Source organism: Talpa occidentalis, unplaced genomic scaffold, assembly GCF_014898055.3.
Source record: "Talpa occidentalis isolate TD23 unplaced genomic scaffold, MPIMG_talOcc4v2.1 talOcc4.3, whole genome shotgun sequence".
Classification (NCBI taxonomy): domain Eukaryota; kingdom Metazoa; phylum Chordata; class Mammalia; order Eulipotyphla; family Talpidae; genus Talpa; species Talpa occidentalis.
This window is the reverse complement of record NW_023603184.1, coordinates 102,784,576-102,810,864: the sequence shown is the minus strand read 5'-3', so window position 1 is coordinate 102,810,864 and position 26,289 is coordinate 102,784,576. Positions and strand designations below refer to the sequence as shown.

The 26,289-nt window shown below is 41.5% G+C and overlaps 1 protein-coding gene across 2 annotated transcripts in view; it reads right to left on the bottom strand.

The window, feature by feature from the left end:
• ITGA6 (integrin subunit alpha 6) overlaps positions 1–26,289 on the bottom strand; it is a 73,626-nt gene that overhangs the window by 26,513 nt on the left and 20,824 nt on the right. For both annotated transcript variants that reach the window (XM_037523542.2, XM_037523543.2), the window contains exons 2-9: positions 10,808–10,932; positions 9,141–9,220; positions 7,583–7,838; positions 5,565–5,696; positions 2,334–2,544; positions 1,445–1,638; positions 1,212–1,300; positions 431–549 (exon numbers count right to left, since the gene is read on the bottom strand). In XM_037523542.2, coding sequence (XP_037379439.1) covers positions 431–549; positions 1,212–1,300; positions 1,445–1,638; positions 2,334–2,544; positions 5,565–5,696; positions 7,583–7,838; positions 9,141–9,220; positions 10,808–10,932 — 1,206 coding nt within the window. The remainder of the gene's footprint in view (positions 1–430; positions 550–1,211; positions 1,301–1,444; positions 1,639–2,333; positions 2,545–5,564; positions 5,697–7,582; positions 7,839–9,140; positions 9,221–10,807; positions 10,933–26,289) is intronic.

Below are 26,289 nucleotides of genomic sequence, written 5' to 3'. Positions count from 1 at the left end.
TATAAGACAGTATGTACATCCTGGCCTCAATTATGCTAAATAAATATATACATTCACAGAAAGTAAAAACTAGAAGGATATAAACCCAAATTTGGAGTTTAATAATAAATGATGCTAACAGGGAAAATTTATTTCTCTCCACATAGTCTTTATACTGTCAAATTTTGTTTTTATCAAAATAAGTTTTAAAAATATATCTATGAAGTAAAAATTTGTACCAATTCTGATCTATCTTTTCCTCTGTTCAAAATTAGCAAATTTTATAAAATCTTTATACTATTACACCACTTATTTTCAAAAGAAAAATCTTCAAAATTCACACAAGCCCTTGCCTGTGAAGCACAGACATTATACATTTCAATTCAAAGGGTCAACATTTTAGTGTAACCTCACTGCTGAACACGCTTAACCAAAGTCAAAGGCAACGCACCTGAAAACAGTTACTGAGTCTGAGAGGGAACCAACAGCAACATCAGGGTAGGAATTTCTATCAAGGTCCATATTTCCAGCAATTGAATATCCAAAATAAGGCGTTTTACCCTCGAGAACCTGAAATAAACAAGTCAACAAGATGGACACATACAAGTTTCTTTTACACTGACACTGACATTTAAGATTTCACTCATAAATAAGTTATAATAAACTATAAGCAAATTATAAACATGTGATCCAACACTTCAGACATTTTATATCTTAAAAACAATCTAATTTATATTGCATCTCAAAGGATAAAAAAAAATCCATTTTGATGCACTAGTTCACTACATTAAGTCAGAGTTTTTCCAAAACATTTTTTTCTATCTTCCCTCCAAATGTCTTATTCTCAAAAACAAGGTTTAATTTTTGGTGTTAAGTTCACCACGCAGTTACAATACTCTCTTCCATTTGTCCAGTATCATCTACTTTAACATGTTACTAAAGGAAATTTATCACATTTCCATCAACTTAAGCTGTCAGGGTAGCATAATTTCTTTGGAATACCTTGATTCCTAACTTATCTGAGAAATATTTCAATTAAAACAGACAGGCTGTTGCATTTATATCTATGTCCAAGCTATTTTCTAATAATGTTTTTAAAAGACACAAAATTCATACTATTGTAGATTTATTAGTAAAAAATGATTTGTGTGAAACTTCACATAAGCCTAAATAGTCAATCAAAAGGCAAAAAGCTGAGACTGCTATTGCAGAAATCCAGGTTACTTAGTTACCTGCGTAGGTTTGGTGTTGATTCCACTCGCAGACCCGTGATAGATAAATACCTTTCCCATGTCATCATAGGGAGCACCAACTGCAATATCTGTTAACAACATCACATTTTAACAAGCATCACATATTTAAAACATTCCAATACAACATTTTAAAATAAGATGCATAACACTCACTATTGCAGATAATCAAGCAATCTATAAATATCATAACCATCTCACAGTCTGCTACGTACCTGGGTAGCCATCTTGATTAATATCCCCAATATTTTTGACAGCAATGCCAAACATAGAATCTTTAGTTCCATTAAGACGGATTGGCTTGACATTTTTCCACCTGCCTTGCTGGTTAATGTAGATATAGACTGCACCTCCAACTTCTCCATCTCTATCAAAATACTGTGGGGCTCCCACAATTAGATCTTGCCACCTAAAAACAATGATGGGAAGAACTGAACCACCAGCTAAAGTATCAGTGAGCTTAGAGGAAATATCACTAGCCCAGGTATTAAGAACATAAAAGAGAGATAATAGAAAGGACCGCAAATCTGGAATTGACATCTTATAAACTACAATTTTTTTTTTAATTTTAAAACTACAACATTTTTAAAAACTAAAGAGGCCTATAATAAGTTGCCCAAAGTAAGATACTGAAGAACTAGAAGTCAGTTTTCCAAGTTAGAACTACAGTGCAGAGAGAATCTCAGTAAAGACCCTCCCCTCCCACCTCAATTGGCATCACACATTTACGTTGTGACTTTGCCACTCATACCTACTTTTAACACAAGAGTCTGGATGCTCCAACAGTCCCTTAAGAAGCCACAGAACAGAACCATATAGGTGTCATTTTTCAAGTAATTCCACCCCCACTTTAATTCTCACAGACCTATGATGCCAAGACAGCAATAAAAACTAAAAACTGAAGGTACAATCCTGAAGCCTGGGCAAGATGATGAGCGTCTACTGTCAAAGTAGAAGTGATAAAAACACAATGGCATGGTGGAAACCTGGCAGCAAAAACAGTCTTTGAATCAACTAATCTGAAAGAATGGCTTTTCTCAAGACCTACAGAAACCAAAACTGCAATGACATCTTTGTAAATATAAGATAATATGGGATACTTACCCATCTTTGTTAAGGTCCGCCACTGCCACGTCATAGCCAAATGAAGAGGCCAGACCTTCCCCATCAAATATGTGCTCAGGGAGAAGATGTGCAGACTTTTGGTCTCTTTTTAGCAAAACCACAGCTCCACTGTGATTGGCCCTTGGAGCACCAGATACAAAAGTAATCTCATCTTTAGAAACAATACCTTTCCCTGAATCCAAAGAAAAGCCTAGAAAAATGAAACACAGTTCACATCAAGCCTGTATTTCAAGAGGTACCCAATGCTGGTAACTCCATTGCTATCTTCTCCCTTTGTCTCCCACCCTTCCCTTTCTATATATATATATATGTATATGAACAAGAAAGAGTCACAGAGCTAAGAGATTTGACACAAGTACCAAGCAGTAGGCTATTTCCATTGCTTTCTATGGATACTGACTTTATTAAAAAAAAAAATCCACGTTATTTAGCATTTGTGTAACGTGAATTGTGAAGCATTCATGCATCTAAGAATCACTTCTAGTCTCATTTTAATACCAGAATTGTGCTAAAGGAGATCAGCTAGATACTGAATTACGGTAAAGTCACATCATATACACAGAGCTACAACCTCACATAGCAGAACTGAGTGCACAGACAGCATTTCATTATTTTAGACCAACACAGTTCTCAGAGACAAACATGCAAACAAAATCATGATTGATGAGCCAGTATTTGAGAACCTGGTATAAACAATAGAGGTGAGCAAGTCGCCATCTATATCAATTATGGACTTGTTCAGAGGGTAGAAAAACGAAGAACACTCAAATATAAAATATCAGGTAGGATGTCAGGTTACAAAAGCTGAGATTTGGTAGCAAGCAACTATAAATGCCCACATGAAAACCATTCAGATTAAGTAGCATCTGTCCCTATACAGGTGAGACAGACACACAAGAGTATAAGCTGACTCTCCTCATTGGGCTTTATTTATGAAAAGCTTCACCACTACTGTTGCAGTTCTCAAATTGTGAAGTGAGTTGAAAAATATGAGCTTCAAGTTTACAACAGAATGATATAATCGAATCCAGCTCTGAAAACCACCTGGCAGCAGAGCCTAACTGTGGCATGCTTTTTATGTGTGCTTCACTTGAAATGAAATAGAAAATAAAAAGATTTATGCTCTGTATGGATCAAAAAAATTTTTAAATGACCATGACCAGGACAATTTATTTGTCATCTCAGAGGTCACAAACCTAGGTAGCTATTCATCATCACATCGGGGGTTGTGTCGGGCTGCTCCCTGGGAGGCTGTGTTTTATAAACAAACTGATCGGGATCTGTATAGGAAATGCTGGTCAAAAACAGCAGGCCTGCACACATGCATGGGGCGAAGAGATGGAAGAAAAAACAATTACACTTGGTAAGAGGCACAAGGGCTACTGCCTTTCTCATTGTGGGATGAGGCCAAACCTGCATCTGGCCAACGCCACCTTCTGTGCCAGCTTCCAAAATCTCGAGATCATTTTATTCCTAAAGCCCACTGATGTTTCAAAATGACAGATTCACAGATCGTATGACCATCTGAAATGTAATATGAACTTGATTTTTTTTGTGTGGCATCCACATTAGAGGAAGTCCGTTCTAAAAGTGGCAATAAAAAAATATTCATTATTTTCAACTGTTCCAATAATAAATATTGTTTATTTGATTAGTGGGTACATAAGACCAAAGTCCTGGTTTCTTGACCAGGATCATTAAAAATTAAATACTTCTCATCATAACTAATCCCTAAACGACTCATTTGAAAGAGATTGTCTGTTAAAATATATTTAAATGAATTACTGGTTTGTTGATAAGACTTACCTTGTAATGGATTCTGCTTGAAAAACCATATTTGAGACTGCAAAAGACGGTGGTGTCCCCTTCCTGTCTTGCAAGGCCACTCACACCATTCATACACCTAGCTGCTTCCCACCCAGCTCCAGTCACTCTCATAAGAATTTCTTCCCTTGGCTTTATGAGTTATGTGGCCTTGGACTAGGAAATTAATCTCTCTAGACCAGTCTTTTTCATCGGCATAAAGGAGATAACATACTTATTTTATAATATTGTTGGGAAGATCACATAAGATCTGTAAAACAGTATGTAAGTACTTAACTTACAACACATGGCAGATGCTTAACCCAAAGTACAAATTTTCTCTTCCCTCTTCTATGCTTTCACACAAGTTTTAGGCTTACGGGGAGGGAAGAGTGTCTGAGAAGTTTTTTTAATTGTAGTACTATTATATATTTTTATATATTTATACATGTAAACATTTATATACAGTTAGAATGCCGTATTATAAGAACTTTCTAAGTATATGTTTACTAACACATTGTTTAGTATTATTCACATATGCAGTCATGTATACACACACACAAACACACCTTTTTCATTTTTATCTTCCATTGTTCCAGCATTATCTCTTGCATATGGGTATATCTCTATTTTTTTTAACTAGGTTACTATTTAGGTTTAGAAGATTTTTTACATTTTTTTCCAAGAAATGCACAGTAATTATTCTTTATGTCAACTCATACCAAGAATTAAAGCTTTTAAAAGCCTTTGTGTAATTACCATAATGCACATGAATAATTTAGGACACCCATTAGTAATGCAAACAAGCCTTAGGAGTTAAGGAATTGGCACTTAGACACAATCTGGGTGTCCTCAAAGCTGCTTTAGCAGTTCTGCTCAGCCTCAGTTAGAAAGCCCCTTGCCACCCGCCAGGGGCCCTGTGACATGGGAGCCCCAATCCAGAAGCCCGTGTAGAATGGTAATCACAGAGGAAGGTCCTGGAGGGCTTGACCTGCCTGCCACTTAAGAATAACTTCATAAATGTAGCTCTTAAAAGTATCTCTAGAAAGAAACACTAAAGGGAGAGGGAGGCAGTTCAGTTTACAGCTAACTTTCATGCATTTTTCCACAGCTGCATGTATGGCCTGTTTCAGGTGAAGGAGGCTGACATTATCTCAGAAAACAGGCTTCTGAGCAGGCAGGCAGACAATGGTAGGAGAGAATAAATTCGAGGGAGTCCAGATCAGAAGGAAAGATCCCAAGGACCCGTCAGGTCACCAAGGATCATCAAGACTTAAAAGCCCATTCATGCAGCCACAGGCCCCTGGCTCCACCTGGCCTATTATCGACAGGGAAGTCCAGGCTCCTGTGAGGGCAGCATTACAGAGACATGGGAAAGACAGGCATGACAGCTATGCTCGTTCCTACCTAAGTAACTGTTAGCAGGAACAGGAACTAGACTTTCATCATGGTCAGTCTCTCCACCAACTTCATAAGGCCCATCTTCAAAGATGTTCATGTCAAAAAAAGTATTATTCTTTTGCTCTACACGAACAATCCCTAAAGGAATCAAATGATAAAAACAACCAAAAAAAAAATGAAGATGAAACAAAGTAAAATAGATGGTTCTAATGAACATTCCTCATGCTATTACTAAGTACAGGAAGAAAAGTCTTGAAGAAGAAAAGGCAGAAGAGAGAGATGATTTTGGGGGTTATTAAAGTTAAGAAGCCACGTTCATGTAAAATTTTAAGTCAAAGACATTTGTTCTAGTAATCAAAAAATTCCTCATGCATTTTCATGAATTACCTTTAAAATGCCATGAAACTAGATGGAAAATGGAATGTTTACTTAATGAAACTTTTTTAAAAAATTTTAAATGATATGGACCTGATATATTTTATATTCTCTATAATCCTAAACCAAATTAGCTTCTTTACTATAGGGTAAAAGTGAAATTAATCTTTTCTTCCAATCATTTTCAGATCTTTCAAACACTCCTAATTAGTAACTAATTGAACACAAAATCACTGTATGACTTTTTTAAATAGTAACATTTTAAGTCAGGCTTTATAAAACAATAAAACTTATTTCCCATCCATTAAATACACATAATCAGGGTCTCCCTGGTGGCGCAAGTGGTTAAGATGCAACCTATGAAGCTGTCCGCAGCCTCTGCAGCACGAGTTCAATCCACCCGTCAGCCAGGGAGGAACCCACGTGGTGCAGCAGACCTCTCCTGTCTTGCCCACTCCTCCCCTCAGCAGTGTATGTCAGTCAGTCTGCCTGTTCTGTTCCACTCTGTCTCTGGTGAATCCTCTCACCCCCCCACCTCTGGCCTGTACCCCAGCTTTTATATGCATAAATAAATAACTCTTTAAAAAGATACACATAATCGGTGTTTTTTTTTGTTTTATTAAATATAGCATTCTAGTTTTGCTACACTAAAACTTTGCAAATTCAATGTGCAATTTCAATTAGGTCAAATAACCTATGTTGTGTCAAAATAATTGTTATGTTCAAGATTTGGATGGGAGGTAGAGGAGGCTGAAGAAAATTATTCCAAAAGGTTACTATGGCTGACAGTAGTATGATCTCGAGGATCATTTCTGATGGGAATTAAAACTTAGAAAATTTTTAATAGAAAAGGAAAAATTTTCCTGACTGGTAAAATGTTGTGTAACATAGTATTTAATTCAATTTCTCAAAAAAAAAAAAAAACCTTATGTCCAAATCAGATGCATTTCTTTTCATTGTAGATTAGAGTTGGGTTACCTATCCTTTATAGTACAGTGGTTTTCTATACATGCTTAATTTCTTCTGAAATGCTAAACTTTTATTATGGAAATTGACCAGGTTCATCTAGTCCAAAAAAAGGTAATTTTTCCCCCTCCCTAGGTCCATCCCCTATTACCTATATCACAGTAACAATAAAACAACTTTTCCAGAAGTTATCTGAAATTATCTCAAATTCCCTAATTTGTCATCTGCCCTTCTAACTTTACTGCTTCAACAGAATGTGGCCTTTTAAGAAAGATATACAATAAATATTTACATTTATACACTTACTTGTATTCAGTACCACTCAATTCTTCTCAGTTTTCAAATTACTACCTTAAAATTTAATCCTTCAGCTTCATGAAACAGGCCAATGTAAAGTAGCGAAAACTACTAATATTAACATTTCCTCTAGAAAAAAAAAGCTAACTACTATATCAATGTAAATTACTGGTGGAGGGGGAAAACAATCTCTTACAACACACTTCTATCCTTACTTGTTTTTAAAAATCACAATTTAAGAGATTTTAATATTCCACCCAGCTTCAATAACATACAAGTGCCTTACAACACATTTTGTCTTAACTTGAAACATACTTAACAATTGTACATATAAAGAAATTATATAGTTATTCGAACTTCTATTTCTATAAATATTCACATCATACCTTTCCAGTTATATGTGCCTGGGGCTCCAAACACAATGTAATGAAAGTCTTTAGTAAAAGTAGCAGCTACACCTTGCTGGCAAGAACCAAATTTCTCATGGCCTCTCAACCTGCCATCACAAAAACTCCAGTCTCCTCCATCCATATCATCTTCAATCTTGAGATTCTGACTCAGGACATAACACCGTCCAAAGATGTCCCTGGATTCCTGCTTTGTATTAACATGCTGCCTTTTTTCGTATCGATGAGCACATGTCTGCAAACAAGTAGAATAAAGTAACCCATTCATGTCTACAAACCTTACATTTTTTTACGAATTTATAAAATGATTAATAATAAAGAGGTTAACTCTGCATCCAATAATTAAGCTTGTTCTCATCCTGGCATCTTCTCTAACATGGCACTATCTAGCCATATTAGGAGGCCATTATCTAGCATATAGAAACCTAGGGCTACTGTCTTCTTTTCACCAAGAGAATAATGCTGAGTCCAAACACTACCTGTCAATCTGTAATCCATAGGCACATATTTATCTGTCACATAAACAATGGGGAATACCTTATTCCATTTCCAAATCTAATTTTTTTTAGTGGTTGTATAAATCTTCATATCAGTGTGTTTGTGAAAACAAATATATTCTGGAAGAAATAAATCATGGACATATTTTCACAGGTAAAGCAAGCACAGCTAATGCAAGGACATGTTCCTCTTAGCCATTCTATTTCCTTGTAATCAGTCCTAAATTACATTCTAAACTCAAGATTATATCCCTGAATATGTTTATTTTTAAAGGCAAAAAGACTTATACTGCTGGAAGAGATGAGATGTTCTCTACCATTTCTATTCATGGCTACCCTCCATGTAACACAGGCTGAAATATTTATAATAGCCAAGACAATTGCATAGTTCACCCTTATTTTAATAAAAATTCAATGTTCAATAAAACACTGATTTCTCTCAAATTCTATATAAATTTGTTAGAGCAACCAGATTTTTAAAGAGACACCAAAAAATCATCATATTCCAGCTTAGAAGGCACTTTCAAGGCCATCTAGCACAATCCAGCTAGCAAATTCTCTTTTCTTTGCTACCACTTCTACTTAAAGCGGTTCGGGAAAAAGAATTTAAAATGATCTGATTAAAAAAAAAGAAAAAAAAAGATCTGATTTTACGTTCCATGACCATATCCATATTTCCCATAACTCAGCTATGAAAGCTATACAGTTCTTCAGACAGAAACCATGTCTAGTTTTAGTGTTGCTTTCTCAAGGCTAGACTTGTAGTGATAGTCAATGTTTATTAATAAGTTATTTAAGTCTGAGTTCTACAAAAAAGCAGGTTGTATGATTGAAATTATATCAGGAATCACAGGAAAAATAATGCTTTGATTTCTTCTTGACATCAATTCCAGCTTTAAACTTCTTGACATCAATTCCAGTAGGTTTGCTAGACTGTATACTCCATGCAGGCAGGGCCTCTGCCTTCTTTGTCATCGCTGTAAGTCTGGTGCACATAAGAAGCACCAAGCACTGCGCAATCATCATTTCTCTATACTTACCACAACTTTGCCCCCTGGACCCTGACTCTGGACAGTGACCCCCATCCATTGATCTTCCTTGCTTTCGGATAAAGGGTCAGCTGTGGAGAGAAGCACAGGTAACACAGTTAAAACTTCAGTGACTGATACAGATTATGAACTAATAGATGCACAAAAATCATTCCAAATTGCCTTGACCCCAAGTTTGGCTGCTCAGTAAATTTCTTATCCTAAGAAAATAGGTATGTGACTATTGGTAAGACTCTTTCATAAAATTCTTTATATAAAACACAAAGTCTACCTGCAGATTTGCTCTGATACCCAGGGTCCGGAGGACAGAGGCATTTGAAAATTGTAAGACTAAAGTGTAGCCTTCTAGTATATTCCTTTTATAGTAACTACGTAAAGTAACCAACTACCATCCAAGCTAATAAAGTGGGCATATACATATACACACACATACATACACACACACTCCCAAATTATTTATATAACAGCAAGAACTGTTCTTTCCTTTACTAATATGGGAAACAAGGGCCTCCTATTCACTTTAAGTCTCACAACTGGCAAGTTATACCTACCAATGCCAGAAAGAATGTGCTGTATCCATTTTACCCTCTTTGTCTCCCCTCCCCCAAACAGAAACTACAAATACTAGCATCTGCTTACTTCAGTATCAGTTCAAACCCCTATATGACCCTAGATCCAAATTTTTGCCTTCTACAGTGGGAAGCAAAGCAGCATAGGATGTATCCCAATGTGATTTAGAATTTCAATCTTGAGTCATTTAAAATATGAAAAAATAGGGCCTCCCCTGGTGGCGCAGCGGTTGAGCACTGGGCTGTAAGGCTGCCCACAGCCTCTGCAGCTCCTGTTCATTCCCCAGCTGCCGGCGAGGGTCCCACAAAAAAAAAAAAAAAGAAAAAAGAAAAAAATAAAGAACTTTAAGCAGAAGAAAAAAATAACAAAATGCTAAGTAAAGGGTGATTATGTCTAGATTACCATGGGTTTTGTTTTTTTTTTCTTTATAGGTCTATGTGGTTAACAAGTTTCCTATAATTAGCACATGCTATTTTCTGATCAGTAAAAAATTGAAAGCAAGTGTTATTTCTGAAAGATGGAAAAGATAAGAATATCAACATGAATCGCAACTCTGCTTAGACCAAGCAAGCCCAATTAGGTCTGGTTGCTCAGTAATTGCTGTACCCAATATACCACGTTCTCACCAAAAAAGCCTGTTTCTGAGACATTAAGGCAAGTTTAATCCATGTGGCCAGCTCTTATTTCAGAGAGATCTGATATTTAAAAGAGACTTTCAGCCAAATATTTTAACAGCAAGTTAAGACATTTTGCTTCCTGAGTATAAAATATACATTTTCAATTTTCTCTGAGGGCTAAATTCAGGTTTTCTACAACTTCCTGTAGAACCTCAACATGTCACTAGGTGGCAGCATCAACTCACCATATCAGTTTAGAAACCACAAGTAGGAGAGGCAAGAGGATGCATCCCAATGTGATTTACAAAGCAAGTTTTCAGAGCCAACCAAAAACCAGTTAAAACGGATGGAATTAAAAGCGGCCCTCTCTCCAAGAATAAATGTTTCTATGCCCTTTCCTTCCTCATGCTAAGGGCAAGAGGAGTACTGACGAGCTGGTGAAGAGAACGCAACGAATGCAAAGGAACGCACCATCGTTATCAAATTCGATCCTCGTGCATGGCCCCCGGGAGGTGATATCACAGCTGTACAAGCCTCCCGTTCTGTTGGCCCTCTGCAGTGGAAGGGCGACTGCCCGGGGCGCCCCCACGAGTAACCTGTTGGCAAAACAGAAAATTTGGAGATTTGAGTTTAATATATACTTAACATTTCCATTTGGTTAGAACCAAGAGATCCCAGTATTATTTTTTGCCAGGGAGTCCACTCGCCCCACTTAGGTGGGAAGGTAGAGTTCTGTGATCGGCTTATGCAACACACACAACTACACAAGCAGGCACAAGAGCAGTACTGAAAGCAATTGCCATTGCTCATTGTATCAGCAGCCCTCTACTGAACCTGATCTTGGGGTTTAAGGGACACACTCTTTTTAAAGTGAAGGACAAAAGTAAACCAAAAGAAACCCTTAAAATCTGACGGCAGAATTGAGACCACTATGGGAGTCAAAGAGCCCAAAGGCCTATGGTGGAAGATTATGGGGGCACTTGAGTGTACTATCCCACCAACACACCAATAACCCTAAAACATACACAGTGTTGGAAACCAATGTAATGCAATAAAAGAATCACAATTTTTTAAAAAGACACTTTTCATAGAACATGACCCCTAAGCCTAAGCCAAGGTCATCACATGTAACTCAACAGGCAGAACAACACACATTGCCACACTAGAGTGGAGAAGGGGGTCACATGATATTGATCAAGTGATCAACATCTAACACTATGACTTCCTGAGGTTTTTATCAAGGGTACTTTGATAGTTCAAGGGTAGAGAGATTAACGGTTTATATACTATTAAATTAATTGAACTAGTAAGCCATCAGACTGAGATGCCTCTGCAGCTGCCTGGTTAAGATGTAGGCAAACCAAACTCTAACCTGTAAATACCTGAAGGTTACAAAATTAAACCCTAAAGACAACCAGTCACAACCAACGAGGCCTTAAGCTATAGCCAATCAAGTAATTTCTTTTCTTTGCACATTTTCCCCAGCTCCAGTCCACATAGCACTTCTAGTCTAGTATTGCCAGATTCAAATCATCTGTGTTCAAATAAATTCCTAAGATTTTTTTTTAATAGAGGCATGTTTTATTTATTTATTTGTTTGTTTGTTTTGTTTATACATGCACTGGGTACAGTCAGAAGCACGGAAGGGTGAGAGAATTCACCAGAGCCAGAGCAGGGAGCAGAGCAGGCAGAAGGACCGAAGTACACTGCTGAGGGATGCAGCAGGCGGCAGGAGAGGTCTGTGTGCCATGTGGGACCCTCCTGTGGTGGCTAGGAAGCAGCCGGGGATCGAACCGGCGCCGCAGAGGCCACGGGCAGCTTCGCAACCCAACGCTCAACCGCTGCGCCACCGGGGAGGCCCTCCTAAGATTTTTTTTTTAATGCCTCAGTTTATTTTTTCACTCTAGTGATTTTGAACCTAATCTTTGCCCAAGGGAACTCAGCTAACTGTTATCTTTTGCAGCTTCAGCCTCTTTCCCAATATCAATTCTTACCTCTGGACACTCCTGTCATCTCCAACACGCTCCTCCACTATCCCCCAACCAGTCTCACCTAAAGGATTCACGAAGGGTCTGTATAGTGCCCCTTATGTACGAGGCATTATAAATATTTCTGCTTCCCACCCATTATTCCCAATATTCTTGTTACAGTATGTAAGACGAACCTTATCCAAACCCATGATCCTCAACGTTTCTCACCCAAAAAGGATCTTAGGGACTTGTTACCTTTCTGCCAATGATCTTTACTCACCATCAGTTTTATAATCTCTAGAGTCTGTTCACTGACATAACGAGGAAAAGAAACAAAATGGACCTGCCCTGGCAGACCCAGAGAAACCAGGCAAGAACTGGGAAAAAACACTAGGTATAAGACTGTCAGCAGATAACTCCACAAACTGAAAACAAGCCACTGCTGGCCTTGAAGAAATCCACAAATCCTCAGATAGAAAAGCAAAAACAAACAAAAGAAAAACCCACAGACAAAACAGTCCCTTCCACCTGTCTCTGATATGATCCCAATAAAGAATTTAGCACATTTTCTTTACTTTAATTTTTTAAACGTATTGTTTTTTTAAAGATTTATTTATTTATACAAGAGCTGTGGTACAGGTCAGAGGTGCAGGAGGGTGAGAGGATTCACCGGAGACAGAGCGGGGAGAAGAACAGACAGACCAGAAACACTGCTGAGGGGAGCAGCAGGTGAGACAGGAGGGGTCTGCTGCACCATGTGGGAATCTCCCTGGCTGGCCGGTAATCAAACCCATGCTGCAGAGGCGGTGGACAGCTTCACAGTGCTGCGCTCAACCCGCTGTGCCACTGGGGAGGTCCCAGCACATTTTTTAAACCAGTGCAACCCAGCAAATGCACAGAGAAACAAAAATACACTCAGAAAACAGAAAAGGGAGTCAAATTCTGTTCAGGGTGAACAGAACAGAACAATTGTGCCGGTGACACAAGGTGCCACAGAATGGTGGGAGAACACTGTCCTTGCACTGTGATTCCCCCCAGGCTCCTGGACGGTGGCTCAGTCAACTTCCACTTCCAATACTGCCCACATTTGAAGCACACACCCAGGTACATAACTTGGATGGGGACTAAACAGGATGCAGGCAGGGTCCTTGGTGCCTCAAACTCCTGGGCAGAAGACAAACACAAGGTCAAGGGCACCAGGATCACAGGACCAGCCCACACCTATCGCAATTATTTGTCCCTGATCCCAGGGCCTGGCACAAGTATCTGAGAGGTCAACTAGTCTGAGTGAAGAAATTCAATGACCTGGCAGATTCAGGGACGGAACCCTGTCCCAGGTGCTGGAGGGAGAAGCAAGGTGCAGGGGCAGAATCCACAGGAAACACCCAAGTTCATCAAGCCTTTCACGTTCACACATGAGGCAACAGAGGCCTGGGTAGGAGGGTAATTCCTCTGCCCCTAAAATCTCACAGCTAGTTAGCAGCCAGGACAAAGGATACCTTGGAGCAAGGTTCTGTACATGCCTTTAAAATGCTGCCTAGGAAATAAACCTGGGGATTTTAAGGCGTTTACAAGCTAACTGAAAGGGCAAAACCCTACACAAATGAAACATTGAAACAAGAATTGCTCTAATGGATCTAATGGTGGAAGGAAAGGTTGAGGAAAGGTGGAGTCACAGAATTATTGCAATGGGTGGAGTGAAGGGAGAAGAGAGTTCCAGTAACCAACTTGGGGTGGGGGGCGCAAAGAGGGCCCTAATGAGCAGCCCTGGAGTTCCAAGGTTATTACTGTGTCTGCTCTAACCACTTCCTCCCCTAGTTCACACCCAAGGAGGCCGGTGTGTTGCTACTCAAGGCAGGTATTTGTTATTTCCTGTTTACTATCTCACCCATTCACTCATTTCACAACATTCAAGAGACTCCTAGGAAGAACATGAATTGCCTGTCCCCTTTCCACAAACTCTGGCCCCCCAGGGACATGGGAGGCAGGGAGGACAGCTCCCTAAGCCGGTCTCTAACCACAGGAGGTAGAGGTAGAGAGGGCAGGACCGAGTACTGTCCAGAGGAGGGCGCCATAACCTGCCCGGAAGAAGAGGGACCCCAAGAGAGGCAGTGGCGCTGGAGGTGGCCAGGTGAGGGTGGCCGGCATGGACACAGGCTCAAGGGGAAGCGACCAGAGGAAATGGAAGAGTGGGAATCAGGATGCAAAAAGACAGGGTCGGCGATGTCTTCGGGTTCCACTCCTGGCTGGAGCGGGAGATGTGTACCTGCTGAGCCACTGGGACAGCCACTGGGAGCTACTGGGAGATGTGTACAAACACCCCCACCCTCCCCCCATGCTTCCGCTACCTGTTGTGCCCCCAGAGGACCGGTGCTTCCTGTTGTTTAAAAAGCTGCTAATATTGTTCCATTTACACGGACGTTCCTACAGAACGGCCCCTTCCTCCAGCCTCTTTCTCCTGGCTGTGCGGTAGGGTCTCTCCTTCCTGTCATTTCCATCTCCCACTTATTCCCTTTCCCCTTAAAGGGTAGCTCCTTCAACATGCTGTGACATACTTAGTATATAACTGCAGTTTGCTGGCTGGTGTTAAGGGCTATGGCAACAAAATTTCGCATGTGTTAAACATGCCAAGCTCTTGCAGAAGTCCTCCTGTTTTACTTGTGGCGGTTACTCAGATGAAGCTGACCATACAGTAGGATGGAAGCAGCAGGAAGGTTGGGGAGGGGGGTGTGGCAGTGGATTCAACACATAGGAAGAAAGAACACTGCCAAGTCAGAAAAGTGCATCTCTGGAGAATCTTAGCTGCCACCTGCCTTCCTGTGGGCCCCACCCATAATGTTTCTAATACTGTCCTTCCCAGGTCCCTGAAGAGTGGGCACAGGAAGCCCACTTCGGAATCTGTCCTATTTCGAAGGGAATCAGGGGTGCTCTGTAACCCTTGGCAGATCTCTGCAGTCTATTCCCTAAACCACAGAAGGAAATCAGACATGGAAAGGGGGGCACCTCTGCTTCAGCTGCACCCCATTCCCTGAGACCACACCTATAGGAAATCATGGAGATAATGGGGAGGGGCATGCAGAGTTAAGTTGGTAGATTCAAGTCATAGAAAAATAAGGAAGCACCTTGGCAGATAACATGGTAACCCAAATCAAATTCAACAATCGGCAGGTATCTTAATCCTCAAGGTAAAGCTGCCCTCTCCGGTTCAGGAAATAAACTCTCTGAATTCTGCCTGGAACCAGCAGTAATCATAGGTGGTCACAGCCTATTAGCTGAGGCTATGTCTGGCAGGAACAAATAATTGAAAATAGAGCTTCCTCCAGTCACAGCCAGTGTCCCTGGTACAACCCACTACTACCTAATCTAAGTCCTTTAGGCCCTGGCACTGGTCTAAGCCATTCTGAGGGCAACTAGCTTCTAAGCCAGCAGAGTAGATGGCGCTTTAAGAGGGCATCTGCATCTAGAGGAATCTCCCATCACCCCCAAATCAGGGTCTGCTAGAATCCCAGCTTGTCCCCTTTACCCATAATGTCCACTGATGCTGCATTCTCTGTGAGCTGCAGGACCTCTGGGCACTGCAAGTTCTAGTATCGAGGCAGCAGCAGTCAGGTTGTTCAGTTCAAAAGCAGGGACAGCAACTGCTTTTATTACTGACCAGTCCAATATGCATGGAAGAATCCCCAACTCCAGTAACAACTCACATTCAGAGGAACAGGGCCAAGTCCCTAAGTTGTGGCCTTCAAAGGGAAAGCAACTAACAGAATGGGGCCTAAGAGGCCTATTCCCATTATTAGGGCAAAGGAAGAAAAACTGTATGAAGGAAGGATGGGCAAGAATATGGATTCAAATTAAGACTGCTTGACAAAAGAAGAGGGAAAATTACTGTCCAAGTTGCTTCCCAAAAAAACCATGGACAATCACCAAATATTTTGATGTGGCACAGAGGGAAGGAAAAAAAAAAAACCTGCCAGGGAATTCCAACAGATTGGAACCCCACATTTATAATACAAAACTCAAAAGTTACTGAACTACATACACTACCTTCTTTAAAGGTGAGAAACACAATTTGAAATGTTAAAATACAATGTGAAAGGCTAATTACACAAGTGTGACATTAAAGAGGTGTTTGCAGGCCAGATCAAACTTCTTGGCACAAAGACACAAGATCCACTATTGTGTTATCAACCACAGGTCATTTCAAGTAGGTCACCCGAGTCATATACTCCAGTTCTCCCCCAAATAGAGCTGGCAAAATTTGCCGAATACCTTCAGTCAAAAGTCCTAAACACTGAGGACACTTTTAAAACTCTAAGGACAACAGCAGCTTTGCTTCATTGTTTTTGGCAATAATTCATTTCCTCAAGGATTAAAGATTCTGCCTCTAGCTAGGCAACTTTGTCCCGGGAAATGCCAACTATTGCTTCATTAGAACAAGGACACTATTATTGCTTAATTTGAAACACAGCTTTATTGGTTTGTCCAAAGTAAGTCTTAAAAAGTTAGCAGATGGCATTGCCGTGGCCATGTGTCACCTCTATCTTTAACACATCTTCAAGCCCAATTTTCAAATTTTTTTCAAGTAACAAATACAAATGATAAATCAAGAAGAAAGAAACTATAATGGACAAAGCAACAGATTCTAGACTCATCTGAAGACCCCATCTCTGGACCAATCTCTTTCATGGTGGATTTGCTTCTTCATAGCTTTAGACATTATGCTTATATATTATTTCTTGATTTATCAGCCTTGGCAGTAACTGTTGATTCCACAATAAGATAAGGAAAGAATTTAAACTACTTGCTTACTTTCCCTCCTATGTTTAATAACTGTATTTCTTCAATTTTTCTATTTGCTACCGTTTAAGTTTTCAACAGTGTATTTAAATCTCTATTTTCCCTTCGACTTTCAATCTCAGTTGGTGAGACGACACTACGGGCACCATCACCCTTTCTCCCAAATCCTCCTCTTGCTTTCCCTCCCATCCATTAACTACATGTGTACACTGTCACCAGAGTTATCACTGCTTACATTTTGTCTTACAACCACATCCGGTCATGTCTTCTTTTATGTAGCCAGGTAAGTAATCTTCAGTGCTGAACCAAACGACATTGATGCCATCCTCTTTCTATCTGGGACCACCACCAGAAGTCTTTGGCCTCAAAAGAAACTGTTCTTCATACCAAGGTCAGAGAGATTTGCTTTTCTTGCATCCTACCAATTGACTGGTGTACTTCACATGTGGAGTATGACTATCTTTTTTTGGCATTTCTCGTTGCCTTTTTTGTTTTTATTTGCCTTTATTCTAAACCTCAATCTTTTCTACACAAATGGACGCAATCACGCTTTGTATTAAATCAAGGGCTCTTCTTTGCTCAGGACCCCCCAGAGCCCTTTGACCATCTGCTACTATGTAGCCCAACTGCACCTTCTGACCTGCTGGACAGGGTTATCCTAGGACTTCTCACTGGCCTTCCGGGCAGATTTGCTTTTACCTCGGATCCCAGGTTCTCCTCTTATTTGAATTATTTTCTTAAACAGCATCCTAAGGAACAATGCGTGGTAAGTAAACTGAGTCCCCTCATGTACAAAAACACCCCCCTCTCCCCTTGACCATTAGTTTGGGTATAGGGCTCTAGGCTGAAAAACATTTCCTTCTAAACTTTCATGTCACTACTCTTATTCTAGTATCCAGTATTGTCAATGAAAATCCTAAGTCCAATTTTCATTTCTTTGAGGCAAACTGTAGACTCTCCACTTTACCCTAGGTATTCTACGCAGCACAGCAGTTTGTCTTTATTCACTTACTGCGCTCTGTGTGTGCTCTTTGAATCTACAGACTTCAGACATTATCTCCAGGAAACTCCTACCATGGATTGATCACTTGTTCCATTTTATGTTCTTTCTAGAACTTACTCTGTTCACTATCAGGTATTGGACCTCCTAGATTAATCTCTCTTTCTCTCATTTTCCTTACCTCTATGATTCTGGATTTTTCAGCTTTATTTTCTAGTATCTGTACTCAAATATTTTAAACTTCAGCAGTTATATTTGCAATCTCCCTTTGCCCAGATCATGCCTTTTACATAACAATGTACTCAGTTCTTACCTTGTGGATTTAGCATGTTCTTGAATTTCTGAGCATCTTACATAGAAGTTTTTCCCTCAAGTTCTTTCTATTCCTGGATTATCTGTTTCTTTCAGTTTTTCCTTTGGTTTACTTCAGCCATTCCGTTTTATGCCACTAGTTCTCATCACATGCTTGGCAATCCTTGTTCTCTTGTTTTGCTGTTGTCTAAAAAGGTCCATTTCTGGCTCAATTTTATCCTGAGCAGGCATTCTGAAAGGAGTCCTGGGTGGGGCCTGCTGACCGCAGGATTCACTTTAGGCGGAGTGGGGTGAGGCTAAGTGGGGCCTGTGGCCAATCTGCAACACCTCTCTTCAAATGCCAGGGAAGGAAGGCTTAAGTCCTGGGGTGTCCACAGTCACACTGTAAGGCCTGGCCTGCCCTCACTACCTTGTCTACCTCTACAGGAATACATTCTTTTTCATTCCCTTTTTTTTTTTTTAAAGATTTATTTACTTATGCATACAAGAGCTGGAGTACAGGCCATAGGTGTGGGGGTGCGAAGTTTCACCAGAGACAAAATGGGGAGCAGAAAAGGTGGATCCACTGAAATACACTGTTGAGGGGAGCAGCGGGCAAGACAGGAGAGGTCTGCTGTGCCATGTGGGCTGCTCCCTGGCCACTGGGGACCAAATTCATTCTGCAAAGGCTGCGGACAGCTTCACAGTGCTGCACCTAACCCCTTGTGCCACCAGGGAGGCCCTCTTTTTCATTCTTAATTATGCTGTAATTCATTTAAACTTTATAAAACATTCAGTGTGCTAAAGGTTTTATGTTTTTGGTCTACGTGCTAAGTGGCAGCCATCCATATGCTGGATATGAGGATTTCCAGCGGGGCCACAGAGCAGACCATCTCCCTCTTCCCCAGGCACAGAATGATGGACTCCAGATTGTGGCTCCTTCCTTGTTAGGCAGACCCCATCTGCTTTCTGCCTTTTAGTAACCACTCAGCCACAGTGGATCCCTGAGGAGCCTGGACGACAACCTGTATACCCAGTCAGCCATCTGGAACCCAGTCAGTGCTTGAAGGAATCTGACTTTCAGCCTAGTCTCCCTGCAGTTTGAAGTAAACCTCTTCTCCCAGCTGTCACCACAGTGTCTCTATATCATCACTTCCACCCGAGACACCATCTATGCCCACATATAAAACTCCCTGCATGTTATTTTTTAAAAGTCTAAAAGAGACTTTGGGTCGATTTGTCTGTGTAAGCTTTTATGAATGTAGATCAAATAAAAACAGACATTTGATCATTTACGTAAACATTTAAGACATGATGTTAAAACATTCATTGAACCCTTTGCACTCCGCTGTCCCCTCTCAGGGGACATTGGTAGCCAATGTCCAGAATGGTTCGGAATGCAAAGGGTTAAAATAATAGTCTTACATTTCATGAAGCCATTTTAAATCCGATTCCACATGATTCTTTGACAGTACTCTCTGGAAGCAATGTTTCTAACCCAGTTTTCCAGAGCATTTCAAGGACATTTTAAAGTTTATACTAACATCCAAAACTTGTCATGAGGATATCCAATCCTAAGAATTACTACTGGAATGTGAGCTGCACTTCTCTGCCTCCTTCTTTAAGTCAATTTACTTGATTTTAAGTATTTTAAAATCGAATTTGACCTCTATCAGCATCCACAATTAAAACTGATTAAGGTCCTTTTAGGCTAATGTGTTTATAACAGAACTTTTTTTTTTTTTAAAGATTTGTTTATTTATGCATATAAGAACTGGGTGTAGGCCAGAAGTGCAGTGGATGAGAGGATTCACCAAAGAGAGTGGGAGCAGAACAGGCAGATCTACTGAAATACACTGCTGAGGGGAGCAGCGGATGAGACAGAAGAGGTCTGCTGCACCATGTGGGTTGCTCCTTGGCTGGCAGGGGATCGAACTTGTGCTGCAGTGGCTGGTGATAGCTTGATAGCGCTGTCTTTAACTCCTGCGCCACCAGGGAGGTCCTATAACAGAACTTTTCTGTTCAAAATAAAATAATCAAGGGGACAGCTCCCATAAGAACAATTTTATAAAGACTCAGTTATAAGGTGGAACAATTTGAGGGTGGGAAATATATTTTGCCTTATAGTCAAGGGTATACAGAAAACTATTCTTCAAGACCTCCTAGTGGAAAAGCTCTCTGTGCTGTGGACAAACATCTGAGAAAAGGTCCTTGGGACACTCCATCCCTCCTTCTTGAAAGTCCAGGCCCTTCCACACAAAAGCCATGTTGTACTGAATTGTTTGGGTCATCAGACAATCTACAAACGATTAAAGCTTCAGCCCTAGGCCTGGCTGGCCACAGATCCGGGTGCCCTCAACATGGTCCTAGTTCACAGCTATTGTGTCCTGGGCCGCCTTCCTCTCCAAAATGTCCTAGTTTGGAAGACAAATTCTCTGACCACCCAGCCTGAGGGAAAGCTAGCAGTGAACCCTGACTAATGCAGTGGCCTAAGTAATGCCATGCTTGGTGGTGGGAGAACTACGGGGACTATATCTGAGGGGAGAAATCAAATCCTGTCCAAAAATTAACAATGAAAGAAAATAAATATGAATTTAAAAAAATTTTGCAAAAGGTGATTTGGAGATTTTTAAAAATAATAATAATGACATGCTTGAAATTCCAACCATGTGGTTGGATTTGACTGGGCTCACAGGCACACCCGAGTTGTTTGGGTCTGGGATAATCTGCATGATCAGGCACCTGAGGGCCGCTCCACCTGCCCTGCCCGGTAAAGGCCCATCTCCCTGCCCATGCTGACTCTCCAGGGAGTCACTGATAGAAGCACTGTCCCTCCTCTGGCTGCAGAAGCAAGCGCCTGCTTTCCAAGGGCCAGCAGGGAACATCCACACATTCCACAGGAAATGTCCACACCCCGCTGCCATCCACCACCCTCTGGCCACCAGCAGCACACAGGCCCGCCCACCTAGGAATTTTGCCTTTTTCTCTGTTCTCTTTAAAGGACCCTCTTCTCTTCCCTTCCTTTTTCCACCTAGTGAGGAAAAGAGGCGGCGGCATGAAAGCTTGCTTGTGGCCTCTGCTGGGCCAAATTCCTCGCGGGAGAAAGGGCCTGCTTCTGTCCTCTGCACTTAGAAACCAGTCATCACACGAATACCCCACGACAGCTTTCCAATCAAAAATATCCTTTATAAAGTATGCTTTTATATTTTATATTACATATTTTGTATGACTGTCATAAATATATATAAATTTTTCCAAGTTTGAAATATTTTTAAAGTTTGAAATGACTTTCCCTTATTTTGGCAACTAGTTAAAGATCTAAAAATATGCCTGAGGACTCTGCACTCAAACAAATTTATATCGAACAGCAATGAGCTATGTATTAGCAAATATTACTATATTTATGTGTCCCATTGTATCCATCCTGAAGAACATTTCAGAACAGCCTAGAAGGAAAACTTTTTAAAGATAAATACATTGAGTAAAACTCTAGTTTTCCTACTGGGAGTTAAGAGAGGAAACTGACTTCTTTTTCAGGAAAGTCATTGCTATTCACAACCATCCCCCAGGTCTGGCTGGGTGCTTGGCAATGAGATCTCCAGCCTCTCCGACCCTCTGTGCAGAGGGCTGTGATGCACCTAGAATGAAGGTCCACGAGGACATGTGCATCTTGTTCTTTTTATCCACAGACCCAGCCAAGCTTCTACAGCAGGCTCCAGCACATGGCAGGTCCTCAAATAATTACTGAAGGATAATCATACCTCAACCACCTCGAGGGTATGAAGCCTGTACTCCCCACTGCTCTGAACAGTCAAGTATCAGAGGTCGTCACTACCAAGTGACTCCGAGGCAAAAGCCATCTGTACAACTGAACCTTGAGTTGGCCAGGTGCATTAGTTTTCTAGGCTGCTATAAAAAGTTTACAAACTTTGTGGCTTAGAACAGAAACTTGCTATCTTTAGCTTGCTATGGTGCAAAAGTCCAAAATGGGTCTCAGTGGGCTAACGTCAAGGTGTCAGCAGTTCCTTTCTGAAGGTTTTAGGGGAAAATCTGTTCCCGTGCCCTTCTCAGCTTCAAAAACTGCCTGTGTTCCTGGACTCGCAGCCCTCCTTCCAACTGCAAGGCTAGCACCCAAGCATCCTGAAATCTCTCCTTCCCTCTGCTCCTTTCTGACACTGTAAGGATGCTTGTGATTACATTGGGCCCCCTGGATAATCCAGCACAATCTCCCAAATCTTACTTAGCTGATTAACAACAATAATCCATCTGCAATTTTAATTCCCCTTTACCACTTCACCTCACACATTCACAAATTTGAGGGTTAAATATAAATGGTCTTTGTAGGCATTCTGTTATCACAGCAGGAAATCTAAACAGTCTCCTATTTAAGTATTCAGACACCAAGAACTTAAATTTTGATGACAGCCTCAGCAAAAACATTTTAGGCTGTTTCTAAGAAGCACACTCTGGTTTTACCTACTTCCTCACTCACATAACCGTTTAACTACACTGGGCTCCTTTCATATCCCATCCAATCACTACACTCCTGCCCCAGGACCTTTGTACAGGTTCTCTGTCCTTAGGATCCTTCTACTCACCTTTCAGGCCTCTGTTTAAAAGCCTCCCCTTACCTTCTAGACTAGGTCAATTCCTATTCCCTTGTAATCTGTCATTTGTCTTTTCTTCATAGCAGCAACTCTGGTTAGTAATTACTATTTGACAGGACTTGTGCATTATCCATCTCCCTCACCAGGTCACAGCTCCACAGGGGCTGAGGGTGCATCTGTCTGCTCACTGCTGTGTCCCCTGGTGTTCAGCTCCATGCTTGGCACTTCAAGGACACTGAGTAGGTATCTTGAATGAACAAATCAAGTTCCTTATGTATTAATTTACAGTTAAAAGCAATTTCATTTTTAAGAATTTCAGTGCAGATTTAAATGTGAGACCCTCAACCATTTCTACAAGTAATCCTTTAGAGGCAAAGAAAATGGAGAGTACAGCCTGCTGATCCCCTGGGCCCCTACCTCTCAGTCTAACACCAGCAAGTCAGACACAGCTTTGAAGTTTCTAGCTTGTTTTGGGAAAACAAAAGTCTGCATTCTATTTGTACTGTGATTTTTATTTATTTATTTATTTATTTATTTATTTTTAAAGATTTATTTATTTATTTTATACAAGCATTGGGTACAGTCAGAAGCGCAGGAGGGTAAGAGAATTCACCAGAGTCAGAGCGGGGAGCAGAGCAGGCAGAAGGACCGAAGTACACTGCTGAGGAGAGCAGCGGGCAGCAGGAGAGGTCTGCGCGCCATGTGGGACCCTCCTCCAGGGGCCGGGGAGCAGCCGGGGATCGAACCAGCGCTGCAGAGGCTACGGGCAGCTTCGCAACCCAGTGCTCAACTGCTGCGCCACCGGGGAGGCCCTTGTACTGCAATTTTTTAAAAAATGGATGTAAAAGCTTTGCTATAATTAATGTGGCAGTATTTTAAATGAAGCTATCTCTATAGGTAGAATGCAATGCTGGCTGCCAGTTTGAGAGCACAACCTTTCACTCATCTGTTTCCTTTAGCAAATATTTCCCAAGCTCTGCCTTATGCTATGACTGAGCCACCTCCTCTCCTCAACCAGACCTACTACTGGAGTTGGTGGTTTTATTTCCAGCAACTTCCTACAAAGGAAGCTGTTTTTTTCAAAACTGAATGCTTAGCAACCCCATCTGCTGACAGTGGGCTTCAAGGACCCACACCAGCAGTCTAGACAACAAAAGGAGGGGACTCAGATTTTTCAAAAGATAGCTCTAAGTAACTTGAATGTCCTGACCTAGAACTTCCCAGCTAAAACAAATACCAAAATGTACCCTCCTTAGATGAGTTTTGAGAGAAAGCTTTAGAAACTCAGACTTGTAAAGTGAACTTTGAATTCTGATTCTGGTTTTACACATGCAGAACTACTAGTTTTGGAATGTCTTCGCTCCATCCATTTTGGACTTTCCACGTGACTTCTCAGAGAGGAGAGCTGTAGGACAATCACCCTACTCCTAGATAGGGGTCACCATCTGGAGCTGGTCCTGTGACACTGCAACCTAGTGACCACCACCCCATCCCCCCTCGTCCCTGCCTAAACTGCAACCAGACCAACTGAACACTTCTTTCTAAGCTCCTCATTTACACTGCCACACTCTGCAATGCTGGCAGCTCCTTGCACAATGTCTGGCTGTCTTACCCCCACCCCTCCTGGAGCACCACCACCAGTGATGATGGGTCCTTTCAGCCGCCCGGGGTGCTGGCAGCCTGTATAGGGTAATGGGGTATCCCTTTGGGTAGGCCTGCTGCCCACTGACTCCCGCCAGTGGTTTCCTGAAGAACTTGAGAAGCCCAAATGATCTGAGCTCAAGTCCTTTACTTTAGGGAAACAAGAATGAAGGTTCAAAAAGGACCTGGCTAGGTCTCATGGTCAACTAAGCAGTTTGCATTTAAGACTTTAAAAGTAAAAACAGTCACCTGGAAAGAGGAACTAGAAGGTCAGGTTTGGACAAGGAGACTAACTACATTTCACCTCTTTCTGAATCAAATTCAGAAACATTTCAGGACAAGGTTTGAGTAGTCTCCAGGTTGTCAAATTCCTCCATAATCTTAGTGGGGAGGTTAAGCACAAGCGGGGGAGGGAGGTGTCTCTTCACTGTTAGAGCTTTAACGGCTCACTCTAAGAGGGTACCATATAGACAGAGCCCTCTCTAGCTGCTTCTCCTATGTAAATAAAAGTGTACCACTACCTACCTGTCCGTCAAGGTCAGGACCTTCTCCACTGTTCATTCCTCTCTTCCCAGCAAGAACAACTTTAAACAGTGGACTCACTTCCCTCATTTAAATGAGAACTAGAATCTGATTTCCCCTGTCTGGTTCAATTCCGACCCTCTAGCCCCGTCCATTCAGGTACTGGACAAGTCTGCGCAGGTCATTCGGAAGTATCTTCCCTGGGCACCTGCTGCTCCCCTTCCCTGCTGCTCCTCTTCCATCGGATCCTCCTTGGCCTCTACATACTTTTATCCTGAGGCTGGAAACACCTTCCACCTACAGAGGACGTGCTGATGTTTTTTCAGCACAGATGTCTTCGTTCAGCTCCACACTTGCATATCCAACTGCCTATAAGATGCCTCCACTTAGACCTCATATTTAATATGTTCAGAAAAGAATGCAGTTTCCACCCCCAGCCATGATCCCCACAAGGCTTCCCTGTCATGATAAATGTGTCCAGTTGACCCTTGAACAACTCAGGGGTTAGGGATGTCCATCCCTCACAGTCAAAAGTCCCCAGGTAACTAAGTTCCACATCCTAGGCAGTGTTCCACATACTGGGATGGTTCAATCTCAGTGCAAAAATCCCCATAGGGGGAAAAAAAAAAACCCTCGCATAAGTGGGCCTGCAGACTTCACACCTGTATTGTTCAAGGATCAGCTGGTCCATCTTACCCAGGTGCGCAAGCCAGAAACCATGGAGTTACCATGCCTTGCTTTCCCTTGTACCCCAAGCCCAGTGCATTCTCTTGGCTCTGCCTCCACACCTGAACTTCACCACATCTCAGCAGCTCCATTACTGTAGAGTGGTCTGAGCCATCACCCAGTCAAACCTGGCCAAGCACAGTGTCAGTCTTACTTGTCCACCTGTTTCCATTCTTGTCTTGCTCTGGCCCAGCCTCCACAAAGCAGCTATTCATCTTTCTACATCTTAAGTTACATCACACCTTTGTTTCCAGTTTCCTGATGGGTTCCCATAACCACCAGAATGAAATCCAACTTCCTGCCATGCTCTACAAGGGCCCTGCCCTTTATCTGCCTCTCCAGCCTCATCCCCTTCAGGTGCACTCCGCTACCACATGGGCCTGGCTTGTCCTTGGAATACAC